At 36.0% G+C, this 25,473-nt stretch overlaps 1 protein-coding gene across 1 annotated transcript in view; it reads right to left on the bottom strand.

Annotated features, from left to right (window-relative positions):
• Window positions 1-286: 286 nt before the first annotated feature.
• Window positions 287-25,473, bottom strand: part of HINT1 (histidine triad nucleotide binding protein 1) — a 29,984-nt gene continuing 4,797 nt past the window's right edge. Inside the window, exons 2-3 of the mRNA XM_081735844.1 lie at window positions 5,961-6,065; window positions 287-689 (exon numbers count right to left, since the gene is read on the bottom strand). Coding sequence (XP_081591970.1) covers window positions 525-689; window positions 5,961-6,065 — 270 coding nt within the window. The 3' untranslated portion in view covers window positions 287-524. The remainder of the gene's footprint in view (window positions 690-5,960; window positions 6,066-25,473) is intronic.

A 25,473-nucleotide genomic window follows, 5' to 3' on the forward strand; every position in this document is an offset into this window, starting at 1 on the left:
ATAATAGTTGTGTAATATATTCCTATGTATTTTCCTTAACACACCACAAAATGAGTTCTGCTTGAATTTAGTACTGACTGAAGATTTAGGTTTTTGTTTGTTTGTTTAGTTAGCTATTTGGAAACTTCTACACTTCCACCAGGCTCTTTTTCCTTTGATTTTGTAGTGAAACTCATTTCACTTCTAACTACCACTTTTAATTTAACTTCATAGTCACAATGAAATAACAGAAACATATACCTGAGTACACACTATCAACATCGAAGGGGAAAATACAAATACTAAATTACTGGGACCATAACCTTTATTGAACCATTCAGTCGTTCACACAAGCAAACTTCACGGAAAAGAAATTAAACATGGAAGAGCATAGTACAGAATTAACAAGTAACCCAGAAATAACGCTAGTGTGGAATTAACAAGTAACATTCCTGCAATGTTCAGTAGCATTTTAAATTTTACACTGCACTGTGGTAGAAGCAATATTTTGACGTGCAGCGCTCTCAGAATCATTCCCGAATGTGCTACCCAGGAGGCCAGCCAAGTTGTCTGCCACCCAGAACATGAAGGTGAATATGGTACACGGATTGGCAGCCTTGGGGACCATCATTTACCACCAACCGGAATCCATCCGACAAACCCTGCTCCTTTGCTACCTTTCTAGCAACAATCATTAGGTGTCCAAGAAGCTGGAACCAAGAAAATTATTTTAGAATAGGACACTATAATTTCTTAATTACAAATATGACGGGAAAAGGAGTAGGTTTGTATAGTCAATACTAAACTTGGATACGAATAGAAATAACTGATGAGGAAGAGGATAAAGGAAACAGGATAACGGATTTTGGACAAATCAAGACCAGGAAAGGAGGTAGGAGAAAGAAGAAGAATAAGTCTAGGATATTAGGGAAAACTATGATACAACACACAACTCAGTATGAGAGGGAGATTTCAATAACTTAATTTACACATAAGTAAGTGAATGAAATTTAAAAATCTCAGAAAGCATGTGAACGATCATCTATACAAAGCATAAATCAATATGATCCATGTAAATTATTAGACGCACATTTAATTTTTCTAAACACCAACCATACATTTTTAAAAATTTCTTATATATCAAGCGAATGAATTTAAGAAAGAAAAAAAAAAAAAAAAAAAAAATCAGACTTGGAGGAATAGAAAGCAGGCCTTCACTTGCTTCAGTTTCAGTACCTTCGTAAAAATTAAAAGATTTCAATGAAATCTGACGCGTATTTTACTCGAAGCTCTCCAAATAGACTTATTGTTTGGAGTTGAAATCAGGCAAGAAGAAGCAGTAAATTTACCTTTCACTTATCTTAAAAAATAATAAAATGAGAATCAGACATAAAAATGACTCCTATATCTTGGAGCTGAAATCAGTGTGGAGCAAGCAGTGAATGCACCTTACATAAAAGAAAGGATATTTTCCCCCTAGTGTGTTTCAATATGGAGGTGTGGTTTCTTTCAGGCTTTTCAATGTATCCTACTGCTTGGGATGAAACTGTCACGACATCGGTAAGTTTAGTTTCATATGTATATAATATGTAACATATAATATAGAATATGACGGGAACGTTTCTAGAAATTAGAAATTATACTCGAGGAACACACTTTGTAAATGCAAACAATGCTTTTTACGTTCCAAAAAATTGTGATAAAAAGTTATTTTCTGCCAATATTACAGAATTAATTCGCATTATTTCATCGAGATATCAAAAAGATGAGCGCTCGTAATTTATTGTTCATATAAGTATCAGCAATACAAATCTAATTCGTGTAACTGATCTGAAGAAACTTTCGAGCTATCTATACTGGCAAAGTAAATATTTTCCATAAACTACAAAATTTGAACTGCATGTTTTGATCACATAATCAGTGACATTTATCTTTATAACACACTTTATCTCCTAATAGCACAGGTCTGCAAAAATAAAACAATGCTACGCTGTTTCTGTTTAGTTAACTGATTCGTATGTGTTGGGGTGCGCTGAATCCAGGAATGACAACCATTTTGTCCTGGGTTTCGAACAAACTGGTGGTCATTGTTGAAGAAAAATATGAACACCAATATGCGATTTACAGAAATCAGCGTAACACAAATTAATGTGCAGAAACACGCACACGAGTCGAGCATGTGTCACTCGACCATATCCAAAGAAAATCTATTTTTTTCATGAATGTTTATCCTATATCAGGGTACTTCACAACCACAATTAATTATTTTTTACAACATTCCATGGCGACGCAGCGGCTGCCGCCATTTTGCGTTTTTTCCATTTTAGGCGTTACGTTGTTTTGAATATCTCAGCATGTACAGGGTTTTCATAAAGTCTGGACGGATTTAATTTGCTTATAATTTTCATAAAAATGTTCATAATGAAATCAAATAAAGTGCAAACGGTAGCGGAAGGATTAAATTTTTAGTTGGCAACACTGTTAGACAAGCGGCAACTCTGAACACGTTGAGAGAGGGAGAGGGAGGGCAAGGGTCAGTTTCTTACCAAATTCCATCCATTCCATAAGATCACCCGACCTTAACCCCTGCGACTTCTGGCTTTGGGGTCATGTGAAAACGGAAGTTTATGCAAAGAAGCCAAGTGGTTTGGAGAACTTAAAGGACAAAATCAGGGCGTCTGTGGCTGGCATTTCGGATCAAACACGGCGGTGTGAGTGGATTCCAGCGCCGCCTACGCGAATGTGTGGACGTAAATGGCGCCCAGTTGGAGGTGTGGCGGTGAATGAACTGAGCTGATGCAGATTACAGGTAAAAATTTAATCCTTCCGCTACCGTTTGCACTTTATTTGATTTCAATATGAGCATTTTTATATAAATTATAAGCGAATTAAATCCGTCCAGACTTTATGAAAACCCTGTATTTGTCCTAACAAATTGAAAATTGTTGGACGTCTCCAACTCGTCCAGAGCTAAAATTTTGATCTCTTAACAGTTTTGCCTAAAACCACTTGAAGGGGGTGAAATCAGGGCCTAAAATAGCAACATTTTTGGACATTGAAGACATGTTTGGGAAGAGGAAGCAACAGATGTAGAGGTATGAATTTGTGTGTACATGTAGTCAGCGGTCATAAGTTAATACACAAAAATTTACAGGCCTGTAGCTGCTCCCATACGCCTGAAGAAAGAAAGAAAAAAAATAATCATAACACAACAAAGCGCGTTTTGTGTTTTTGAGCAGAAGGAGTCAAAGTATTAAAGAATGACGTCATACTCTAGGAGGTGTTTTGTTCACAAATTCAACTGAAAATTCGTTGTTGTGCAGTAAAATAAAGTAGGATGAATGGTTAGTCCAGTCAAGGCTCTCAAGCTCGTTTCTTTCCTCTAGTTGTAACACTGTCTTATCACACCCATAGCTGCACTGGTGAAGAATGCCGCTATCAGAAGAAGGATGGGCAAGTCAAAATGCACACTCAACAAAAATGTCCGTAAGTACTGATTGCTCTTGTTGCTTACTATATCAATGATATTCCATCATGTTTATTCTTGTTTTAACTGTGAACTCATGCAGGAGACTGTTGTCCTTTCGTTTGATCTACATTCCGCAATTTGTGTTTACAGCGAGTAAGTGTTAACTGACTTATAATCCCGGACAACATGCACACATAAATTCATACTTCTACGTCTGTTACTTCCTCTTCCCAAACATGTCTTCAATGTTCAAAAATGTTGCTATTTTAGGCCCTGATTTCACCCCTTTTAAGTGGTTTTAGGCAAAACTGTTAAAAGATCAGAGTTTTAGCTCTGGACGAATTGGAGACATCCAGCAATTTTCAATTTGATAGGACAAATACGTGCTGAGATATTCAAAACAATGTAAACGCCTAAAATCGAAAAAAAAAAAAAAAAAAAAAAAAAAAAAAAAAAAAAAACTCAAAATGGCGGCAGCTGCTCCGTCGCAATGGGATATTGTAAAAAATAATTAATTGTTGTTTTGAAGTACCTTGATATAGGATAAACATTCACGAAAAAATTAGATTTTTTTTTTTTTTGAAAAGATCGAGCGGCAATTTTTCTTTTTTCTCGATCACTTTGCATGGTTGACTCACACACATGAAAACAAAAAAAGTAATACCACTCTCAATCAGATTGCTTGTCAAACTTCGTTTGGAGCTTGTCCTTTTGTAGGTGGCTGTCGAAAGATCCCTAAAAAAAACCTCCAACAATGGTCTGCCATTATCGTAACACACTAGTTCCTCCGATACCGTCGTTTCATTTCTTTGATATCTTCATGGAAACGCTCCCCCTGCTCTTCACTCTTCACTCAGGAAACTAGTCAAGGTGGGAGTTGAGAAAATGGACTTTTAAGCTCATGGAGCAACGAAGCGTTCGGAACGCGTGCAACATTTTTTCCACCATTTCCTTGTACTGTGGGTCCTTTCGGTTTCCCAAAAACGTTTTGATGACCACAGTAAAGGCAACCCAAGCCTCTTTTTGAGTTGGAGACACTGAACTGATGAAGTCTTACCAACGTTTTACAAATCTAAGATGTAATCTTAGTAAGTTCGTTTTATGAACAGATTTATTGTTTTTGGTTTTTCTGTGTAATCTCGTACTCTCATTCATGACACATTACGATGTGTGTCAGTGATCCCCATCCGGACCAATATACATGTATTTTCATGTTTGGGGAAGCAAAAAAACATTTAATCTTCCATGTTCATTTTTATTTTCGTGTGATGCATTTGCAATTTAGCGATTTCCAGCTACCTGTTTGACCATGTTACATTTTGATTGTGCAAGAACTTGATGTCCCAGGAAGAAACGGGGGTCATTTTCGACTTCGGTGCACCCAGAAGCGTAAAAATCAGCTAAACTTATCCAAACAGCTTTTTGGTTGCAGACTTGTGTAGTGGCAAATTATTTTATTCTTTAAGAATGTATGTAAACAACAAGTTTCAAGAAATCATTTTGGATGTCATGATAAAGAAACACAAACTGATTCTGAGATATTGATAGATAATAATTTTCCATCTCAATTTTTGTACTACCTAAAAGCTTTCGTGAAATATGCAATGTGCTTCTTTGAAGCCTCTCAATGAAGATCAACGCTTGGAACAGAAACTATTCAGAGTTAAGGGAGTGAATTCACCCATAACTTGTAAGAAAATATTTTAAGGTAACTTCTGTAAATGTCTGGATTCTCATAGAACACAGTGTGTTTCCTTTGCCGCTTAAGTATTTCTAATTTCCTACTGCTTACTGCTAAAACTTATCAACAGTAAAAAATACAAGGCTCATTTAGTAAGTAACCGAAGAAACTGCGAAAAAAAATCTACGAAAACACGACCAAAATTGTTATATATGTTTATTATTTCTTGGTGGCATGCTCGCATCGTGAATTCATCTCACACGTTTACTCAACAAAAATCTAACATTTCACTGCTCTAGCTTGAAGAAATCTTATATAGGTGCTATCTTGTGTAGCTCTTTCCCAGGGTCCCGTGCGCCTAACATGCGTGCCAGCAGCAGCTCTTAACTCCAGAATGCCACCATAAAATAACGCACCCTAACAATCAACGTCTGTGGTTATCACCATTTCTTTCTACTTAAAAAAAAAAATAAATAAAAATAAAAAAGTTTTCAACCGTCATTAGGCATGAAAAAAAATCACAGCATGATACAGAGTTTACTCAAAACCAGCAGGCTCGAAATGCTTTTGCTTGGTGTCTTGTTGTTGGACTTACCTATTCCCTAAAATTAATATTTCCGTTTAACTTAACATACTGAATATGATTACCTAAAAGAAAAAATATTAATATCTATACCAGAAACTATTCTCCAATTGAAACATAAACAAATGACAAATGTGTAGAACTATACATATAAAAATAAAGACATCTTAAAATTTTATCTGTCCCAGTAAAATATTAGTATTCATTGGACAAAACTTTTTGAATGTTATGTACTTATTAAACGTTACCTGTTCGTCATTATCTTCAGCCTTAGACAGTTGCGAAATTGGTTTTCGTGGGATAACCAGGAAGTGCACAGGTGCTTGTGGGTTCACATCATGGAAAGCAATGCACTGAAAATGAAAGGAAATTTTTTTTTTCAATTTCATCACGTCTTCTAATCTGAATATACTGAACGAACATTAAATTATCTTGCAACTACGTAATTTGATGATACACACTATATGATTTTATTTTGTTTAGCGTCCTTTTCAGCAGCGAGGCTATAACAAGACGTGAACCTAGAGCTTAACGTTGGATCCGAACCACATGAGCTCCCGCCGGAAATCGAACCCGGGTTTCCACGCCAAAGGCGCGTACGCTAACAGCTTAGCCATGAGGGAGCTCATATATATATCCCAGGAGTAAGTGACAGTACTCTGGTAGTATGGGTGATATATATATAAACATGGGTCCGATTTTGAATAACTAATAATGATGACAAAAATAAAAATGAAACAAAAAAGGGAAAACAAAACCAAGAAAAAGTAAGGGTACCGGTACTATGTAAGTAAACACTAGAAGGAACATGCTGATACTAATTGTTATTGCATCAAATCGTGGTGTAGCAGTATTTACTACATGATAATTAAGTAATTAAGCAAGTATTAAACAGTGAAAAATTACAATGTTAACACGTGCTGGCTGGTAATGACATGAACCTTGTAAGGACACGAATAGTCACATAGCAAGTCACAGCAGATCCTAAAAATACAGCCATCAAGTCGAAGCGCGTCGGACATCTTATGTTGTACTACGAAGCTCCCGATGATGTTCGCGGATTAACTAAGCAGGATTCATAATACGAACTTGCAGTTCATTCCTTGTATTCACCCTTTCTAGCTAAATCTTCTGTTTCATCCACCTCGTAAACAGAAAGCAAGACGCATAAGATCACGAGAACGAGGTGGCCAAGTAACCAGAGTACCACGACTAATCCATTGATTAGGGCAGGTGACATTCAGATGTTCAACGCTTAACTGATTGGCATAGGCAGCACTCCGTCATACTGCAAGATGAGGTTCCACTTTATGTGCAAAGAAACATTGTCTAACTGGATCCTCATATTAATTTTAGGTTAAGGTACTGGTGGGCATTCATGGGTTCACGAAGGATAAGGAGGATAACAAAAATATGGCAAACCATGCCACTTCATAAGTTTATAGAAAATGTCAGTATCCTGCGACAAGGGTTGGGTTAGGGTTTTCCCCGAGCCGAAGTGTGTGTGTCTATTACGGTTATTATTCGCATGGTACCTAGGCGAAAACATGTCTGCGCCCCCATAATCTTTCTCCCTCAAACCAAAACAAAGTGAAGCATTATTACTCCTGACATTTTCTCCACATCATCACATTGTTACCACTTGTTTAAGCATTAAAAATAAAATTTACTCCTAATGCCTCTCTTTCTATCGTATTAATAAGTAAGCATAAGTCAATTATTTTTAAAAACATTTTATTGCTGTGGCATTTGGAATGAAATGTTACTAATATAACCACAGGGCAACAGGAAATTAAAGTTTTACTGAAATATAAACCATGTCGATGTCCATTGTGAATATAAAACAAAAGATGGTTGTAATTCCTTCTAAAAGTTTCCATAGAAAATGTGATTAGTGCTTACAATGTCCACAACTTAATTCTTGCCTGTTTAAGGAAATCAAAGGTCAAGAAGTATACTGTAAACCAGGGTTGGCAAAAAACATAGTTTTTATTGAAAAAACAAAAAACAGTTTTTTGGGTTTAAATCTTTTTTTTTTTTTTTTGGTTTAAATAATTTTTTAATAAATGGTTTAAATTTATATCACATATGGACAGAAATAAGCTTGTTTCGTCTTGGTGTTATTATGCAACAACAAGGTTATGATGGAAGGGGTCACATAAGCTTAAAGCGGAATCCAAACCGCTTCTCGGCTTACATCCAAGAAAAATTGTCCATTTGGACACGAAACCGGGACTAATTGGTCACAAATGCGATTGCCGACTCACTCACGAAGGACTTCTGATAAAAATACGTTGTACTGATCTTTACATAGGCCTACTTGTTAGGCTTTACATAGGCATAATTGTCACGAGTTATTTCAGAAGGACAAAAAGATAAACAGTTACACAAGTAAATCATTATACAGAATTATATATAAATCGGGAAACTCCCACCTTAGCCATTGGGAAAATCCTGTTATTACTTTAAATGTATTTGTATGTAAAATTTTAAGCTCAACGTATCATAATCACTACGCTAAAACTGAGATATTAAATTACAAATTTGGTATGTATATATCATTCAATAAAATTAAAACCAAGTCAAACCCAAGCTGATGTTGGAAGCTACGTAGGCAGATGATAAATTTGACAATTTCTATCAATATATTTAAGCAACCTTGGCTTCTTTATACAACAGACATTCACTCAAGTAGAAATATATAATTTGGTTTCATTTCGTATGTTTAGGCTTAACATTCTTATGAAATACCAAGGTTATCACGGAGAAGACTTCCGCTTAGAGGGACACCTCGAATCGCTACTTGGTTTACACTTGAAAGATGGGTTGTGGTTCGACTTAGAATTAAACATGGGACCCCTTGATTAAAAGGCGAAAAGTAGATAAATGTAATGCGGATGGTTTGATACGTGGAAACGTCACCATGAAGTTCACACGATTTAAAGCATCTTTCGTTCTTTTTTCTTTTTTTTTGGTTTAAACCAGCCAACTCTGGCTTACATCCAAGATAAATTGTCCTCTATTTGAACTCGAAACCGGGACTAATTGGCCACAAATGCGATACGTCTGCCGACCCATTCACGAAGGACTCCTGATAAAAATACGTTGACTAATCTTTACATATTTGTTAATATAATCATATGATCATCAAGAGTCATTAGGACAGAAGGACAAAAAGATAAACAATTGCACAAGTGGAACCATTATACAGAATTACATATGGACAATTTCAAAGTACTACAGAGTACAGAAGAACTAATTTAGTCCAAGTCAGTTCACTATGACTTTTATTAGTCCAAGTTAAAGAAATATAACGACTTACTTTCCATATCAGTAAGAAAAGTAAATAAAGATACGAATTATTTGAGTCCACTTTGGCTCTGACCCATTTATACATAAATGGTTACCAAAGATTCTTGTTATTTCAATAATTGCCTCCAGTGGGTTAGTATGAACCCCCTCCCCCAAAAGTACGGCATTTCGATGTATTTTATTAACAGTGAACATTATTAAAACGAAACAATGTTTAGAATTTTCCTTTGGTTGCATAACAATAATAACAAACTATAAAAAAAAATCACAAAAGAAACATCCATAAAGTTACATAAAAAAAAGAAGTTGCTTTTGTAATATAATCTCTTTGAGTAAAGAATGGAGAATTTAGGCCTGAATATAGTACGAATAATATATGGGAGTGAAACGTGATAACCCACAAATATGTGTTCATCAAGATTTTACGAATAGTTCCACTTTTACGAACATTTTTTGTTATTTGGTTTATTTATTTATTTATTTATTTTTTTTTTAACCTTGGTTTAAACCAGCCAACCCTGCTGTAAACAGCTTTGTGTTTTGAATTTGTGTAATTTATTGTCAAAGGCTGAGAAGCTTAAATAATATCCACGTCAGTTGTTAAATGATTATATAAATTTGGTGCTCTATTAAAGAAGGACCTTTGAATAACTGACAGTCTAGGGCGGGAAAGGTGGAAGAGGTGGGTATTTGGTGCTATACGGGTAGGAATGTGAAGGGATAATTCTTGAAATAGGGCTTCAGACCTTAAGTTTCCATTGACTACCTTATATAGAAACTTTAGGTCAGTTGTAATGGAGACTGTAATGGACCGGTTTGATATCCATTACAGAATAAGATTATTTTTCTTTTAATACGCCCTTATTGTTTACCTTTACCATTTACAAGGGCATATTAAAAGAAAAATAATCTTATTCTGTAATGGAGACCAAACGGGTCCATTACAAAGTGACATTTCTGCGAGCATCCGGAGTCTGGATATTCAGATAATGCAGGAAATCTTTAGTCATAGAATGAACAGTGTGAACACGGAAACTTATTATGGCCAGATAGATGTTCCCCACACTATATAGGTGAGCAGTAATCGATCTTGGGTGATCCCACTTTTCATTAACATCCTCTTCCTAAATGTATAGGGCGCTGGCGCACGTGCGTTTTGGCTAATGTTGAGAAACCGCAGACAAAAAAAAAAAAAAAAAAAAAGCCTGCCACACGCCCCTAAATGTTTCCGCCCTAGGTAGAGGCCTAGGTTGTCTATATGAACGAGCCGGCCATGGGTACAAGTGAAGGTTAACTCATCAGTGTGTCATTTGCACTGCATTGTATGGTAATCAATGACAAAATAGGCGGGAAGCGTAATCAGCAGAATGTAAGTGCTACATTGATTAGTGACGAAATGAATACAAATTGTCCGCGCCACTCTACACGAGTACGTGGAATAACCAGACGTGTTGATATTCGTCTGGTACTTGTGGTAGACACCTGTTGCACCAGGGCAATTATTTTATCCTGTTCTCTCATAAATTGCCTGGTTTCACTTTCGGAAGTTACTTTAGCACTGGGAACTGTTCCACGCTCTTTCAATGCACGAAACATGTTAGTAAAGTATTATTTTGTGCCCTATGTAATGGAAACCGTCTCCTGTATTCTTCAATAGCCACGTGACTACTCTTGCATTACAAAACCCGTACCAAATATTACGTCCGCATACTTCTCAATCATGTAAGCAGGTACCATTTTACTCTAAATGCGTGTTAAAATACTTCGGAATTAACCTACATAGCAACTCACAAATTTAGACGTATTCCAGGTACATATTCTCTCCAAACTATACCTGTCGCGCTTCGATGATTAACTGCGTCATGTGTGCCAGAACCTGTTGACAAACTTGGGACCTCAGTATGAAATAGTCCTAATCGATTATAGCAGGTCTGAGCCTCGAAACTACTATTCAGTAACTGTCAGAAAAGATTATGGTTTACCTACTAGCTACTACACAGCTCCAACCTACTTAAAAAACTTCCAAACATGAAGTGTATTGATATTACTGGCGGCATTTTTAGTTCTGTTCACACTCAGTTATTGTTCAAATTCGAACCCATGTTGATGTGAATTATTTGCTTAATCAGCCATACTACCATTTCCAAAAGTACTACCACTTTTTTCCGGGGCAACCTGTGTGTATGTAGAGAGTGGACCATTTTGAAACGTCCTTGTAATTTTTGAACCAACAGATACAAGTCTATGGAATTTTGTACAGTCCGCAACAAAAAACTGCCACATGAGCATGTAAGTTTATTCTGAAACAACGCCTAACAGCCCAGGGAATCAACATAACGTCTAAGTGGCACGAATCACGCCAGGAGTAACCTCGGCGTCCTCCTCTGCAAACTTATTTTGGAGCAAAAGATTTCGTCGTTTCACAAACTTACGTGTTCATGTTGCAGGTTTTTTGCTGCGGACTGTACCAGGCAAATATCGACAGTGGGACATTATTTGAAATACTCTGAAATACCAATACGTTAACAGTGTTACTAATCCAGCTTCGTTTATTACTTTATTTTGTAATAGCACTGCATCAGATTATTTCATATTTCAAATTCACAGGTTAAAACTTTTCTTATTATTCAGTGTTATAAACTTAGTACGCTATATTATTACAAACATTATAAGTTTGGAGGCCTCTAAAATAGTGATAGCGCAGGTGAGAGACGTGGCAATGCAAGTACATTAGTGGTCATGGATGCCATATTTCTTTAAAAAAGAAAGTTACTATGGATATAAAACTTTACTCTCTTTCAAAAATTTTATTTTGAAAAAAATACTTAGAAAAGTATGACATCCAATTACATAGATAGTTTTCAATAAAGGTAAAGCTCATAATCCCGCTTCAGCACCTTGATATTTCAAACTGTTCTGGAGATATGAAAAATATAGGAAGAGTTTGTTATACTGCTTAAAATCACACAGCAGTTGGAAATCGTTAGAAAGATGTAACATTACAGCAATAGTTTCTGAAATTTGTAATTACATCAAGATCTCGCAATTACTCGTTCTCTCACATCATAATAAACAGCGCGGTGGCTCAGTGGTAGAGCGTTCACCTCCGGTACCTGGAGTCGCTGGTTCGATTCCAGCTCGCGCCGTGTGGACTTTGTGGTGGACAAACACCGTGCTCGTGGGTTTTCTCGGGGTTCTCCCGTTTCCTCCCACTTTCTTCATTCATCTCTCATTATTATCGTCTCCTTTAGCCTAACCAGCATAACCGTGGGACATTAAACTTGAAGATTTAATTTCATTTTCATAATAAACAGCAGGGCGGAAAAAAATCATGATTTTTTTGAAAAAAAAAATCATTTTTGTTGATTTTTTTGATTTAAATCGATTTTTCTGATTTAAATCAAATCTTTCTTCTCCCATAATACAAGTCACGAACTGAAGATAAAACATTAGGAATTAATATTAAATGTTAATTATGTCATTTAAATAAAAGTATTGGGCTTGAATTTTGAATTGATAGCCAGTCGTTAACTTATTTCAATCCCAAATAGAGTTTTAACAAAAGAGACACTGACCAAAGCTTAATACTTTACTTTATTTTAAATTATAATTTAAAATAAAGTAAAGTATTAAGCTTTGGTCAGTGTCTCGTTTGTTAAAACAATTAATCCAAAGCCATGAATAGTCTTACTACCCAAATAGAGATGCAAGCATTCGAAAAAAAAAAAAAAACGTTTTTTGTTGGAGGAAACTGTTTTTTCTGCTTCGTTTTTTTTTTTTTTTTTTTTTGCTTGGAAATTGTTGGGCTTTTTACCAAATTCTGCTTTAAATTGCTAAAGCAGGTTTTGTTTCGCTTCTCTACAATACAAAACTCATTTAAGTAGTAGTGGATGCACATAATAGTACAAAACCTCGAAAATAAACATGAATTTCGAAAACCTATTTCAAACAATTTTAATTATTAACACATTTTTATTATGAATCACAAAAAATTAAAATGAATAAGATGCAGTTAAGTTTTAACTTTCATATGCATTATAAGCAGTATTTTTTTATTGTGAATTGAAAATACAAAAACAAGGAAAAACTGTTACATGACATACAGAATTTATTGTACTATGTGTGTGAGTTCAAAGAAATAACACATCGGGGTGATGATAATATATTTACTGAACAAACGCACAAAACAATTTAAGTTTCGACGTCGTAGCCTTCTCAAAAATAACATGTTCTTCTCTTTGTTCATTACGTATATCAAGTGGCTCAAGTGGTACAACGTTGACCTCGCATTCGGGAGGTCATGGATTTGATTCCCGCTGCCGACCATCCTGACTGGGGTTTTCCAGTGTTTTCCTCAGTCCTACCAGGCAAATGCCGGGATGGTACCTACTAAAACAGGCCCTGGCCGATACCTTCACAAATCCTTTCCATGTTAGGTATCTAGTATAAATTAAATAGCCTTTCAGTTGCATCTGGTGATTGTTAAATAAATAAATAAATATCATTTCCTCGTCAATCTGTTATAGCCTATAAGTTTATTATGTCTGACTTCCGAGACTTTCATAAACATTCGTACTAGAGTAACAGTGAAAAATAATCATTATTTTATTACAATTCAACGTATTACTTTAAAATACTGAAAAAAAAATGCAATCTTTGTATGGGACGCTCAAAAATCACCTAATTTGTTAATGCACCTCTTGCATCCGCCTTTGCTACTCCTACAGAAACTTCTTTGAAATGGAACAGAAATGTTGAAACTGTATTTTCTATTCATTTATTACATACGTAATAATCTGTTACCACCTATCAGGTGTTTCGGACCTGCAAAATCTGTAAAGTCCCAAATTCTGTAATGTACTGACTGTTCCTTAAGCTTGTTTAGAGTCAAGAAAGTACTGAATTTTCTGTTCATGGATCATATGCGTAATACTGTTCATCTGAGCGTTTGGTTTCCAAGGCTCTGGAATATATAACCACCATCACGGTTTACCCAGTCCTAAAGGTTTCTGAGCTTTTAACAAGAATTCAACATGTCATTACGGAACTTTCCATTAATATATATAAAACCTACGAAATACATTTAAGTCAAGCACAACAAATATGAGTGTGTTGTTAGCTTTTCCGCTTCTATTGGGAAATCCGGGATTCAGTCCCGCATTTGACCGTTCCGACAAAAGTTCTTAATTCCATCTGTGAAAGTAGAGTAGTGCGTGTAGTATGATTCCTGGCTGATTTCATTTCTTATGTTTTAAATTGTTGTTATTACTAATTGTTATTACTAGAGACCGGATGTTTAGGCACTAAAAACTTAGAAAATAGGCAGGCAAATAGGCACTAAAAATTTAAAAAATAGGCAGTAAAATAGGCACTAAAATGTAGCTCGAAATAATGAAGATAAATACTCAATACCATTAAAAAATAGATTCAAGTCATAAATAATGCTCAAAGAATATAGAAACATACTTCTTTCTCAATATCTTCTTTTATTGTTTATATAAAAACGTAGCTTGTTATACATTCCATATATACTGGGTGAACCTGGAAGATGTGCACATACTTCGGGAGGTGATTCGTGACATCAAAAGAATAGAAAAAGTTCTCTTGCATGTTGTAGAATTCCGCGTCGTATACGAGTGACGGGGGGGGGGGGGGGCAACTTGGAATCGAAAATCGAATCCTGACAATTGGAGCGAGACATAAAAGTGTGCACATACTTTGGGAGGTGATTCGTGACATTCAAGACGACTTTTTGTCTTCTTTTAATATCACGAATCACCTCCCAACCTATGTGCACATCTATCTATTTCGTTCCAATTGTCAGGATTCGATTTTCGATTCCAAGTTGGCACCACTATCACTCGCACACGACACGGAATTCGACAAACTACAAGAGAACTTTATGTTTTCTTTTGACATCATTAATCACCTCGGAAGTATGTGCACATCTTTGAAGTTCACCCTGTGTATATATTGTAACGTACCACGTGCTTGTGTTTACAAACACCTAATATACGTATATAAGTATGCATTATTTATGTTATATAAATTATATATTTTCCCAATGAAGGCTTATTTTGAAGAAAATGCATAGAATAGGCAACATTAGGCACTAAAGCAATTATTTAGGCAGTAAAGGTCGAAATAGGCAAAAAAAGCAAAATAAAATTGGCTTAAATCGAAACTATAACCCCCTATATAAACTTTAAAACGTTATTTTTGATCATATCTTTAATATTAAAGAATAGGCATTTTGCCTAACATCCGGTCTCTAGTTATTACTAATGACGGATTTGCGAAAGGGGTTAGGGTGGGGGTGTCTTTCGGACTGAAGCCTGTTGTCCGAAATTACGGAATTTCTAAAACAAACGAAATTTTAGTTATGTCTTTACTCATAAACTTCAAGCTCCTCTCAAATGAAAATCAGGCATTTTTAGAAAAAACTAACCATTAATAAGAAAAAACCCTCCCAAAACACTTTTCTAAATCCGTACTTATTATTTGTATAAAATGGTATTCAAGGTTGCATCCGGAAGATTATTGCTACATCATTACACAGCTTCAGTCTAACAGAAATGTGAAAGAATGCTCTGACGGATATATTGAAAAACATAACTAACTAACTAACTAACTCTATGGCCTATGGAACCCGGAGGTTCAGTGCCGCGTTCACAAAAGCTCTCCACTGACTTCTATCCTTAGCTAATTGCATCCAGTTTCTACTTTGTATTCCTATCTCTGCGAGATCCATCTTAATATTGTCCTCCCATCTGCGCCTAGGTCTTCCTAATGGTCGTTTTCCTATGGGTCTACCAGTCAAGACTTTGAAAGCGTTTCTACTTTCTTCCATTCTAGCTACATGACCTGCCCACCTAAGCCTCCTAGACTTGACGACCCTAACAATGTTGGGTAAACCGTATAAACTATGTAGTTCCTCGTTATGAAGCTTCCGCCATTCCCCATTCTCGTTCCTTTTGGGTCCGAATATTCTTCTCAGGATCCTGTTCTCAAATACTTTCAGTCTATGTTCTTCCCTCAGAGTAAGCGACCATGTTTCACAGCCATACAGAACAACAGGCATGATTATCGTTTTATATATTTTAAGCTTCAAGTTCCTCGACAGAATTCGCGACGACAAGAGATTTTGAACCGAATAGTAACACGAATTCCCTGCTTTTAGTCGACATTTAATTTCTTCGTGAATATGATTTTCGTCTGTTAATATTGATCCTAAATATTTGAAGGTATCCACTTTATCAAAAGCATTATTTAATATTTTAACGCCTCCACAATTTGCCGTATTACGGTCCCGACGCACTTCCATGTATTTAGTTTTCTCTGCATTTACTTCTAAACCCATGTCCCTGCAAGTGTTTATTGAAAACATAAGTTTAACTATGTGCTAGAAACTAGAGTACTAAGCTCTAAGAAATGAAACACGAATAACTAAAACGAAATGATCTAAAGAAGAAAAAAATGTCGATAACTCAGAAGTTAAAATAAAGTTATATAGCTTCTAAAATTGCCCTCAAATACTACGTACTTAATGTTTAATTCATAAAACATGTGCTCCATCCATCATGATAGTGAATTCTAGAGGGAAATATGGCATTTAGGTCATGAAATCTTGTTTAACTATAGAGTATAAGAAGCTATTTCGATAGAAAAATCATGAAAATGAAAAAAAAAAAAAAAAAAGGCCAAAATTTCCGGTTTTTCCCTAAAAAGCCGGCATTTTATGTGAAAAAAAAATCAATTCAAAAACTAGCTATTTTGCATCTCTAATCCCAAACAATGTTTTTTAAGCACTAAGGAAAGAGTACGACGACGTTTATCAGCATGATACTTTTTTTTTTTTTTTTTTTTCACAAAAGTTACTCATATTTGGCAGGGAAATAAAAAAAAAAAAAATTGAAACTACCTTGCGGCACGAAATACATATGAAATACGCAAATTTCACCTAATGTTATAAAATCTATATAAAAAAAAAAAAAAAAAAAAAAAAAAAATTAAGTTTTGGAGAGGGAATCGGACCCTTTTATAAATACGCCCCTGGGAACAAACAGACGCGTACACAAAAGAATTTTCGTCTTAAATGCCCATGGTGATTTTCTCGTTGGAATAGTTAAAGAGTTAAAACCTTATGTTACGAAGACAAGAAAGCAGAATTCCTCCCTTACCCGTACAAAACGGGATTTTCCCTAATCATCCGCTGCATGAAACACACTTTTTCATACTGTGCTGTACATACATTTGCATCTTATTGTATTATGATTATCTTCCATAATTGAAATAACACAACAGAGGCTGGATTTTACTTATTTTCACTTTAAATTAATTTATTTCGGAATTTGATTTAAATCAACGATTTTTATTTAAAAAATCAAGTGATTTAAATCAGACTGATTTAAATCAATCCACCCTGATAAACAGTGTTGCGCAAGTTCTCGTACATCATAACAAAAAGTGCTGCAAACTTTATCAATATTCACAGTATCTCCGGAACGTTTTGAGATATCGAATTACGTGATCTTTACTTCTATGTGATTCGAAGTGATACTTATCTATCTTTTCATCTAAGAAAAGTTAAATTTTCAACCCTTCGAAACTTTGTTCCCATTTACTAGAAATACGTCATATCACGGTCATAGTATTCGTACAGTCAACAGCAAAAGTACCTCCCCCTTGATTATTGTAACTTCATTGGGTCGGGTTCAGTACTTTTGCTGCTTTCACAAACGCCTCGACAGATGCAACCCCATTTACAGCTAATATTTCAACCAGGAGACCGCAGTTGCTAAGCTTCTGAACCACTGAAACTGGCTTTGGTTGTGGGTTGATTTGATGCACGTAGAAGTTTCACCATTTTGAGATTAATCTTTATTGTTTGGAGCATGTTGTCGAATGATTGTTATATATCAATGATATTATAATTCGTTGTGTAAACAATGTATTATTTCATTACATTCTGCATGTGAGAAAAAAAAACCTCTTATTATACATGAGTTAGAAAAATGGCTGAAGTTAACTGAAAATATCAAATCTAAAACAAAAGAAAAGATACAAGAAAAACGCAAAATTTCTTATTTGTTTTCATCGACACAAGTGGGGCCGTTACTAAGTGCGAAGTGACAAATATACATAAGCTACTGAATTTCTAATAAGGAATGCTGTTATAAGAATCCTACTTTCTTCAATCGTCGTATACTATTAACTTAAAATGCATAAAGGTTATTTTAACATAATGAAACATCAGCATCATTCTTGCATTTTAAATATTTCTTTTCTTGGAAAAATTTAAAATTGCTATTAAATTTAGCTTTTTTTTTTTTTTTTTGAAGGGGGGTCCAACGTCTCAGGATTATGCACCGAGACTAAAGATGATGTTGAGATGGAAAGTAATGATAGAATGAATAAAGTGAGAGTAGACGAGAAAACTTCGATAACACAAACGCTTATAGTGTGTTTACCACAAAGTCCCAAGTACCTCTGCACCAGAGATAGACGTAACAAAAGATTATATGTTTTGTAAAGATTCTTCTTATCGTGCTTTTATGTTTATTTTGAATACTGATTACTTGCTGAAGGACTTTACGGACAATAAATTCCGAAAGTCTTTATCTGTTTTCCTTACAAAATATCGTATTAAGAACCCAAATTAGAAAAAGAAAGAAAAGTACCTCGTCTTATGCACATCAAAATCTATTCAGGTTTTGGTTTATTTTGTGCTAGGTTGTAATGCTGACATTGCACGTAAATGTAATTTTAATTTGTTTCCTGAAATATAGTTCCCTCTCAATCTCCTATGCAAAATACGAGTCGGATAAGTCACACATTATAGCAAAAAACTGCAGAATATTTTCAATTATTCTTGCTTTTACCCTGTGACTTTAATGGGTTTTTCATAAATTATTCCTTAGTTTTTGGCTCCAAGGAAGATAACCGGACAAAGGTATGTTTTAGGGACACCCGAATTGACAGTGAAACAATCAGAAAATTGCGTGAAGCGTTCGTAGTAGCGTGGTTAGTCACACTGTAGTTTGTTTGTAGTAACACAAGGTGTCTACTAAAATTAGAAAATGAAATTTCGTGACCTTTTCTTTCCCAAACCATAAAATTTAGTAACATTCTCAAGAGCGCATTTGGGTGCGAATTTTCATGCATGCGATAGAAGCGTGCTTTGCTTGCGATTTGGTAGCGTCTAAAGCCGACCATAAACATTTTTGGTGGTGAATTTTGACGTTTTATAGAACAAAATTTTCCATTATCTATTTACAATTGTACAGATAAGAAAAAATCGTGACCCAAAAGCTAAATTTCTTGACTTTCATGACCGTTTTGTGATTTCATGACTTTCGTGACCAATAGACACCCGCAACAATATTTTCTCTTTTTCAGTCCTTTTAATCGTACAACATTAAAATATAAATATCCCATTTTTGACTTAAAATTACCGTATTTTCTGTATTGTACTACTTTGTTTGCTATAACGAAATTATTGTTCAATTTCCACCTCTCAGGGAAAAACGAGCCAGATCTAAATGAAACTCGTAAGGATCTAGGGACATTTATTCGGATTTAGTCTCTGGAAGGCCGCTCCATTTTTTGTTACCAGAACTGTACCTTTTATCTAAGTAAAAAAGTTATACTGCATAAACAACCCAGGCCTATTTAGTCAGTACTTTATAACAGAGTTTATATGAAGGATACAATTCATAAAAACTCTTTTGGATTAAAATAAAATTATTGCTGAATGATTTACAACTTATTTGTTACTCTTGGATCCTGTTTTTGGTTCTACTGTGGTACGTACGCATTCATTATTCCAGTTTGTATTCATTACTTCCTTGCTTAATTTGTGAGCAATATTCTATGTTTTACCAGTAGCTGCTGTACGTTCTAAGGCACTTAGTTTAGTTAGAACACTCCAAGGGCACACAAGTCTGGTCTTTCTCATATTTAGTGGAAGCAATACTTGGGTCTTTGAAGTGATAAATGTTACATTTATGTTTGTCACTAAAGTCATTTAGTTTTGCCAGGCACCACTGACCATTATATACACGTATGTGATACAATCTCTTCTGTGCACTGTAATTTGTACAACTTCTGTAGTGTAATGAAATTCATATACTATACTTTGTGAGGTAGTGAAGCACTTCAGGTTCTTCTCTGATACAGAGGCAAAACAAATACTCCCTATGCCAGTAATTGTCACATCGGTCACGGAGTTAACTGTTAGGATGTTGAACGATTTTCTTAACTTTATAAAAGAGAAGGTGATTTCTTTTAAATGAACTTGACAAAATTCAAGCATTTCTGCTGCAGACTTGCTTTGGCTACTTTTCGCTTTGTGTGTGGTATCTCTTACCCAATCACAGGCGTTCTTATCGTGACCTGAATCAAAATAATGCCAGTACTCAGCTTCCAAAGCAAAATTTGTTTTACAGTGACGTAAGTCCATTAACTTTTTAAAATTTTTGTTCTTATACTGACTACGAGCTTGGAAGAAAATAAATGAAGCGTTTAAATATATTGATTTTTTTTTTTATACGATTTGCTAGATGCTGCTCAAAGTAATGGACTGTAATTGAATTATGTTCCAAAGTGTCACTAATGATTAAAAAAAATAAATAAAAAGCATTTTACTTTTCCACCTTTTTTTTTCCAAATAATATACAAATGAGTGAATGCTGGCTTGCCGATTGACCCAGTGATGGCCCTGAGCCTCATCTTGTAGAATAAAAATATAATTTAAAAACAATATCCAAAAGAATAGTTTCTCTGAGTTACATTCTTCTTTTTCTCTTATAACTCTTTGTTTAGATCTTTTACTTTTTTTTTAATGGAATAAGCGACAGTTATTAAGTAAATACTAACAACTGAGGATCGTACAGACTGCGCTACGGCTTTTTTTTTTTTTAAATAAAGAAATACCTGAACTGTTAATGACTGGAAAAAAGTACAGTGGACTGATGAAGCCACGTTTTTTGTTAATGGCACTGGTTGCCAGCGAATGTACCATCCTCATGGTGCTGATACCCAGTGTGCGAATTAGATAATCTATATTGGGGGGGATAAAATGAGGCCAAAGGACATAGTCTGAAGGTTCAAATTTCAAAATGAGACAATAAATGCCTTACCCCCCATATATATATATATATATATATATATATGTGTGTGTGTGTGTGTGTGTGGGTGTGACATCTGTAATAAATAAGAGATTTATTAATTTAATAAATCTACTGACAATAACTATGCACATATACAGATGGTGATCAGAAAAATGGAAACACCTGTAGTTGGCAACACGTCAGATGTATGGGTTAGCAGTGGTGTCGTGGCGCCCGCAGCGCTGGACCGCTGGTGGTGGTGTGTTAGGTCGGTCTCCATACTACGTCAGGCGCAGTGGAAAAGCAGTGTCCAGTGGCTGCAACAGACGGAGGTAGTGTAAAATAGGAGACCTCTCAGATTTTCAAAGAGGGCAAATTGTTGGTGCGCGGTTATGTGGAGTGAGTGTGACGGCAGTGGCTACTGTGTTAGGTGTGTCGCGTGGGACAGTGTCGAAGGTGATGACGGCCTACACAACACACGGGAATACCACATCGGGGAAGCGGAACAGTGGGAGGAAGAAAATCATGAGTGACAGGTCACGCCGGTTATTAAAGCGCATTGCCACGCAGAACAGTCTGCCACTGCAGAGCAAGTGACGGAGGAACTCAATCAGCACCTCCCCCACCCTGTTTCGACAATCACAGTCCGCCGCGAATTACATGACATGAACTTACCGGGTCGTGTTGTACGGGCCAAACCGCTCATCAGGGACCATAACGCTTTCGCACGCCGCAAATGGTGCCGCGACCATGCAACTTGGACCGTTGAGGACTGGAAACGTGTGATATGGTCGGATGAGTCATCCTTCACCCTATTCCCAACCACGGGCCGTGTTCATGTGTGGAGAACGCCCAAAAGAAGCTTATGATCTGCAGTGTCTTCGCCCAACTGTGAAAAATGGCGGCGGCTCGGTGATGCTGTGGGCCGCCATATCATGGTTTTCATTGGATCCTGTGGTCACACTTAGCGGACGAATCACTGTCAACGATTATGTCGCAATTTTAGACCACTTGCATTCTACGGTCCGGATGTTGTTCCCGGACAATGACGCCATCTTCCAGGATGATAATGCACCCATTCACACAGCTGGCGTAGTTTGAGGAACATCGGGATGAAGTTCAACACCTCCCCTGGCCCACCCAATCCCCAGATCTCAACATAATTGAACATCTGCGGTCCATCTTGGAAACACGACTCCGGCGACGATTTCCACCTCCATCCTCTCTCAAAGAACTGGCCGATGCCCTGCACGAGGAATGATGTAAAATTCCACTTGGTACCATTCACGACCTTTATGCCTCCATCCCACGTCGCATTAAGGCTGTTCTGAAGGTGAAAGGTGACCCGACACCATATTAATCTGGTAAGTTGCAATTTCGTTCAGGTGTTTCCATTTTTCTGATCACCATCTGTATATTGTCTGACATACACACACCCCACTAAACCTTTCTGAACGTGTTTTAATGTTGTACTCACTCTTGTCCCCGTAGCTCTCTAAGGTTTATTTAGTTAATAATTTGGCTCGAGCGATAGCTATGATCACAAGCATACGTTAATTTTTCCACTCATATTGAAAGCTTCCACGTTGCATTAATACATACAGGTTGCGAAAAGAAACCTACTTCAGTCTTGTGAAAACTACTAAAATTATCAGTTAAACCGGACTTTTTTTTTTTTTTTTAAAAGAAAATCTAGATATTAGCCTATCAAATAAGAAATGGATTGTTGCTGGTCCCGATTTCTCACATCAAGGTCAAATCGAAGGCCAAATATTTAAAATCTCTCAATTCAAATTTCGAGCTTGTGCTTCTACTTCCCGCTAAAGCTGTGTTCATCACGACTTTTTTTCTCCAAATATCGATTCCGTGATGGGCACGGAAAGTCAACACTTAAAAATTACTTTACTGTTAGGTTGAAGATGAGTTGATTCACTATGGGCTACGTTATTCAAATAAAGTAAAACATTACACTGAAGTTTTTCAGACAACATTAATTGCGTGGACAGCAAACTGTACAGCGAAAAGTTGGAAAAATGAAGGGTTAACTTTAAAAAAAAAAAACCGCTCCAGTTGAAATGCTTATACAGACACGGAGAACCAGTCGTATTAACAAATGCTGAAACAAATCTTGAATTATTCGCTTATTCACCTAAAAATCACCTTCATTAACATGTCTGCTCACTAGGAGCGTATCCCCCAGCGTGTATGTTAACATATACTTACGAGAGAATACCTATATCTCAGATTTTGAGTACAGTTTCGAAAGTTAATTTCCGTAAACTGTAAAAGCAGAGATTACTATGCTAATCATCACAAATTAAATGCAACTTTTGATTGATTGATTGATTGATTTTTGAGTTTTACGTCCCGTTCAACGGCGAGGCTATATGAGACGTGGACCTACTGATTAACGTGGAATCCGAACCACATGAGCTCCCGCCGGGAATCGAACCCGGGTCTCCCGCGCCATGCAACTTTTGAGTTGCATACGCACAACCTAATAGGAAATGAAGACCATGTGCTAACAAAGAGTACACTGGAAAATGAAATAACATGTTATAACAAAAATTAAAATAAGATGATAATCGATACAAATATAGAGGATGAATATGACATATCCGAACTTCGCCAAGTATGGTAGAAGAAGCTATTTGTTTACTTCTTCTTGGCCAACCGCTAAGAACATTTATAAATCTATATGTGACTTTGTTATACGCAATTAGTACATTCAAATTCACAAACGATGACGAACTGAAGGGTACGAAGGTACAGTTGCAAGTAACAACCGTAGTCATAATAATATAGTTCTACTAAACAACGTTGAAAATAGTGGGTAATTAGGTGGTAAGTAGAAATGACCAAAACTGAACAGTTTACATCGATCATTTCGAAATACAGCTAGAAGATTAAATTTACAAGAAATAACAAAAATCAGTGAAATTTGGAGTTATACTAAGCATAGTTTGAGGGGGAAAGCGAGCATCCCCGGTGGGGATACTTCAGCTGACTTCTTTGGGGGGGAACAAAATGTGATTGAGGGGGAAAATCCCCCTCATCCCCCCCGGTAATTCGTACCCTGCTGATACCACCTCCTTCTTCATTACACCAGTCCATCTATAAAACACCCTGCTAGTATCATGGTCTGAAACCAGACCATGAATTAGTTTGTCTATTTTGAGCTATTAAACGAGGCATTGAAATTGTCCTTAGCAAAAAGTGAAGTTTTTTTTTTTTTAAAGATGGAGCTCCTTGTCATACAACCAAAATGTGGTATCTTGCTTAAAGATGCTTGTGACCCATTGTTTTAAAGATTGGCCAGGGCAAAGTCCAGACTTAAACACCACATACAACCTATGGTCTATTACGAAGACGTTTACATAATATGGACATCTCTGCATTGCCTCTGATGGAAGCTGCCATTAGGGAGGTTTGAGACAATTTGTCACTTGTTACCAGGGTTGGCAAAAACCATGGTTTTTATTTAAAAAACAAAAAAACCCGGTTTTTTTTGGTTTAAACCAGGTTTTTATGGTTTAAATGATTTGCTCTATATATTCATATCATATATGGACAGAAATAAGTTTGTTTCGCCTTGATGTTATTATGCAACAACCGGGTTATGCTGGAAGGGGTCACATAAGCTTAAAGCGGAATAAAGACCGCTTCTCGAGTTACATCTGAGAGAAATTGTCCTCCATTTGAACTCAGAACCAGGACTAATTGGCCACAAATGCGATACGTCTGCCGACTCACTCACGAAGGAATCCTGATAAAAAATACGATGTACTGATCTTTACCTGCTTCTTAATATAACCTGTCAAGAGTCATTTCAGAAGGACAAAAAGATAAACAGTTGCACAAGTGAAACCATTACACAGAATTACATATGAACAATTTCAAAGTACTACGGAGTACAGAAGAACTAATTTAGTTCAAGTTAGTTAACAACGACTTTTATTGGTCCAAATTAAAGAAATACACCGACTTAATCTGCATATCAATAAGAAAAGTGAATAAAGATACGAATTATTTGAGTCCACTTTGGCTCAAATTCATTTATACATAAATAGATACCAAAGATACTTATTTCACTAAATGCCTCTCGTGGGGTCTGTATGACATCCCACCCACCCACCCACACACACACACAAAAAGTACGGCATTTTCGATGTATTTTATCAATAGTAAACATTGAAACGAAACAATATTTAGAATTTTTCTTCGATTGCAATTACATAATAATAACAACTACAAAAAAATCACAAAATAAACATTTATAAACTTGTAAAAAAAAGTTGCTTTTGTAGTGTAATCTTTTTGAGTAATGAATGGGGAATTT

This window comes from Thermobia domestica, chromosome 13, assembly GCF_964235325.1.
Source record: "Thermobia domestica chromosome 13, izTheDome1.hap1.1, whole genome shotgun sequence".
Lineage (NCBI taxonomy): Eukaryota > Metazoa > Arthropoda > Insecta > Zygentoma > Lepismatidae > Thermobia > Thermobia domestica.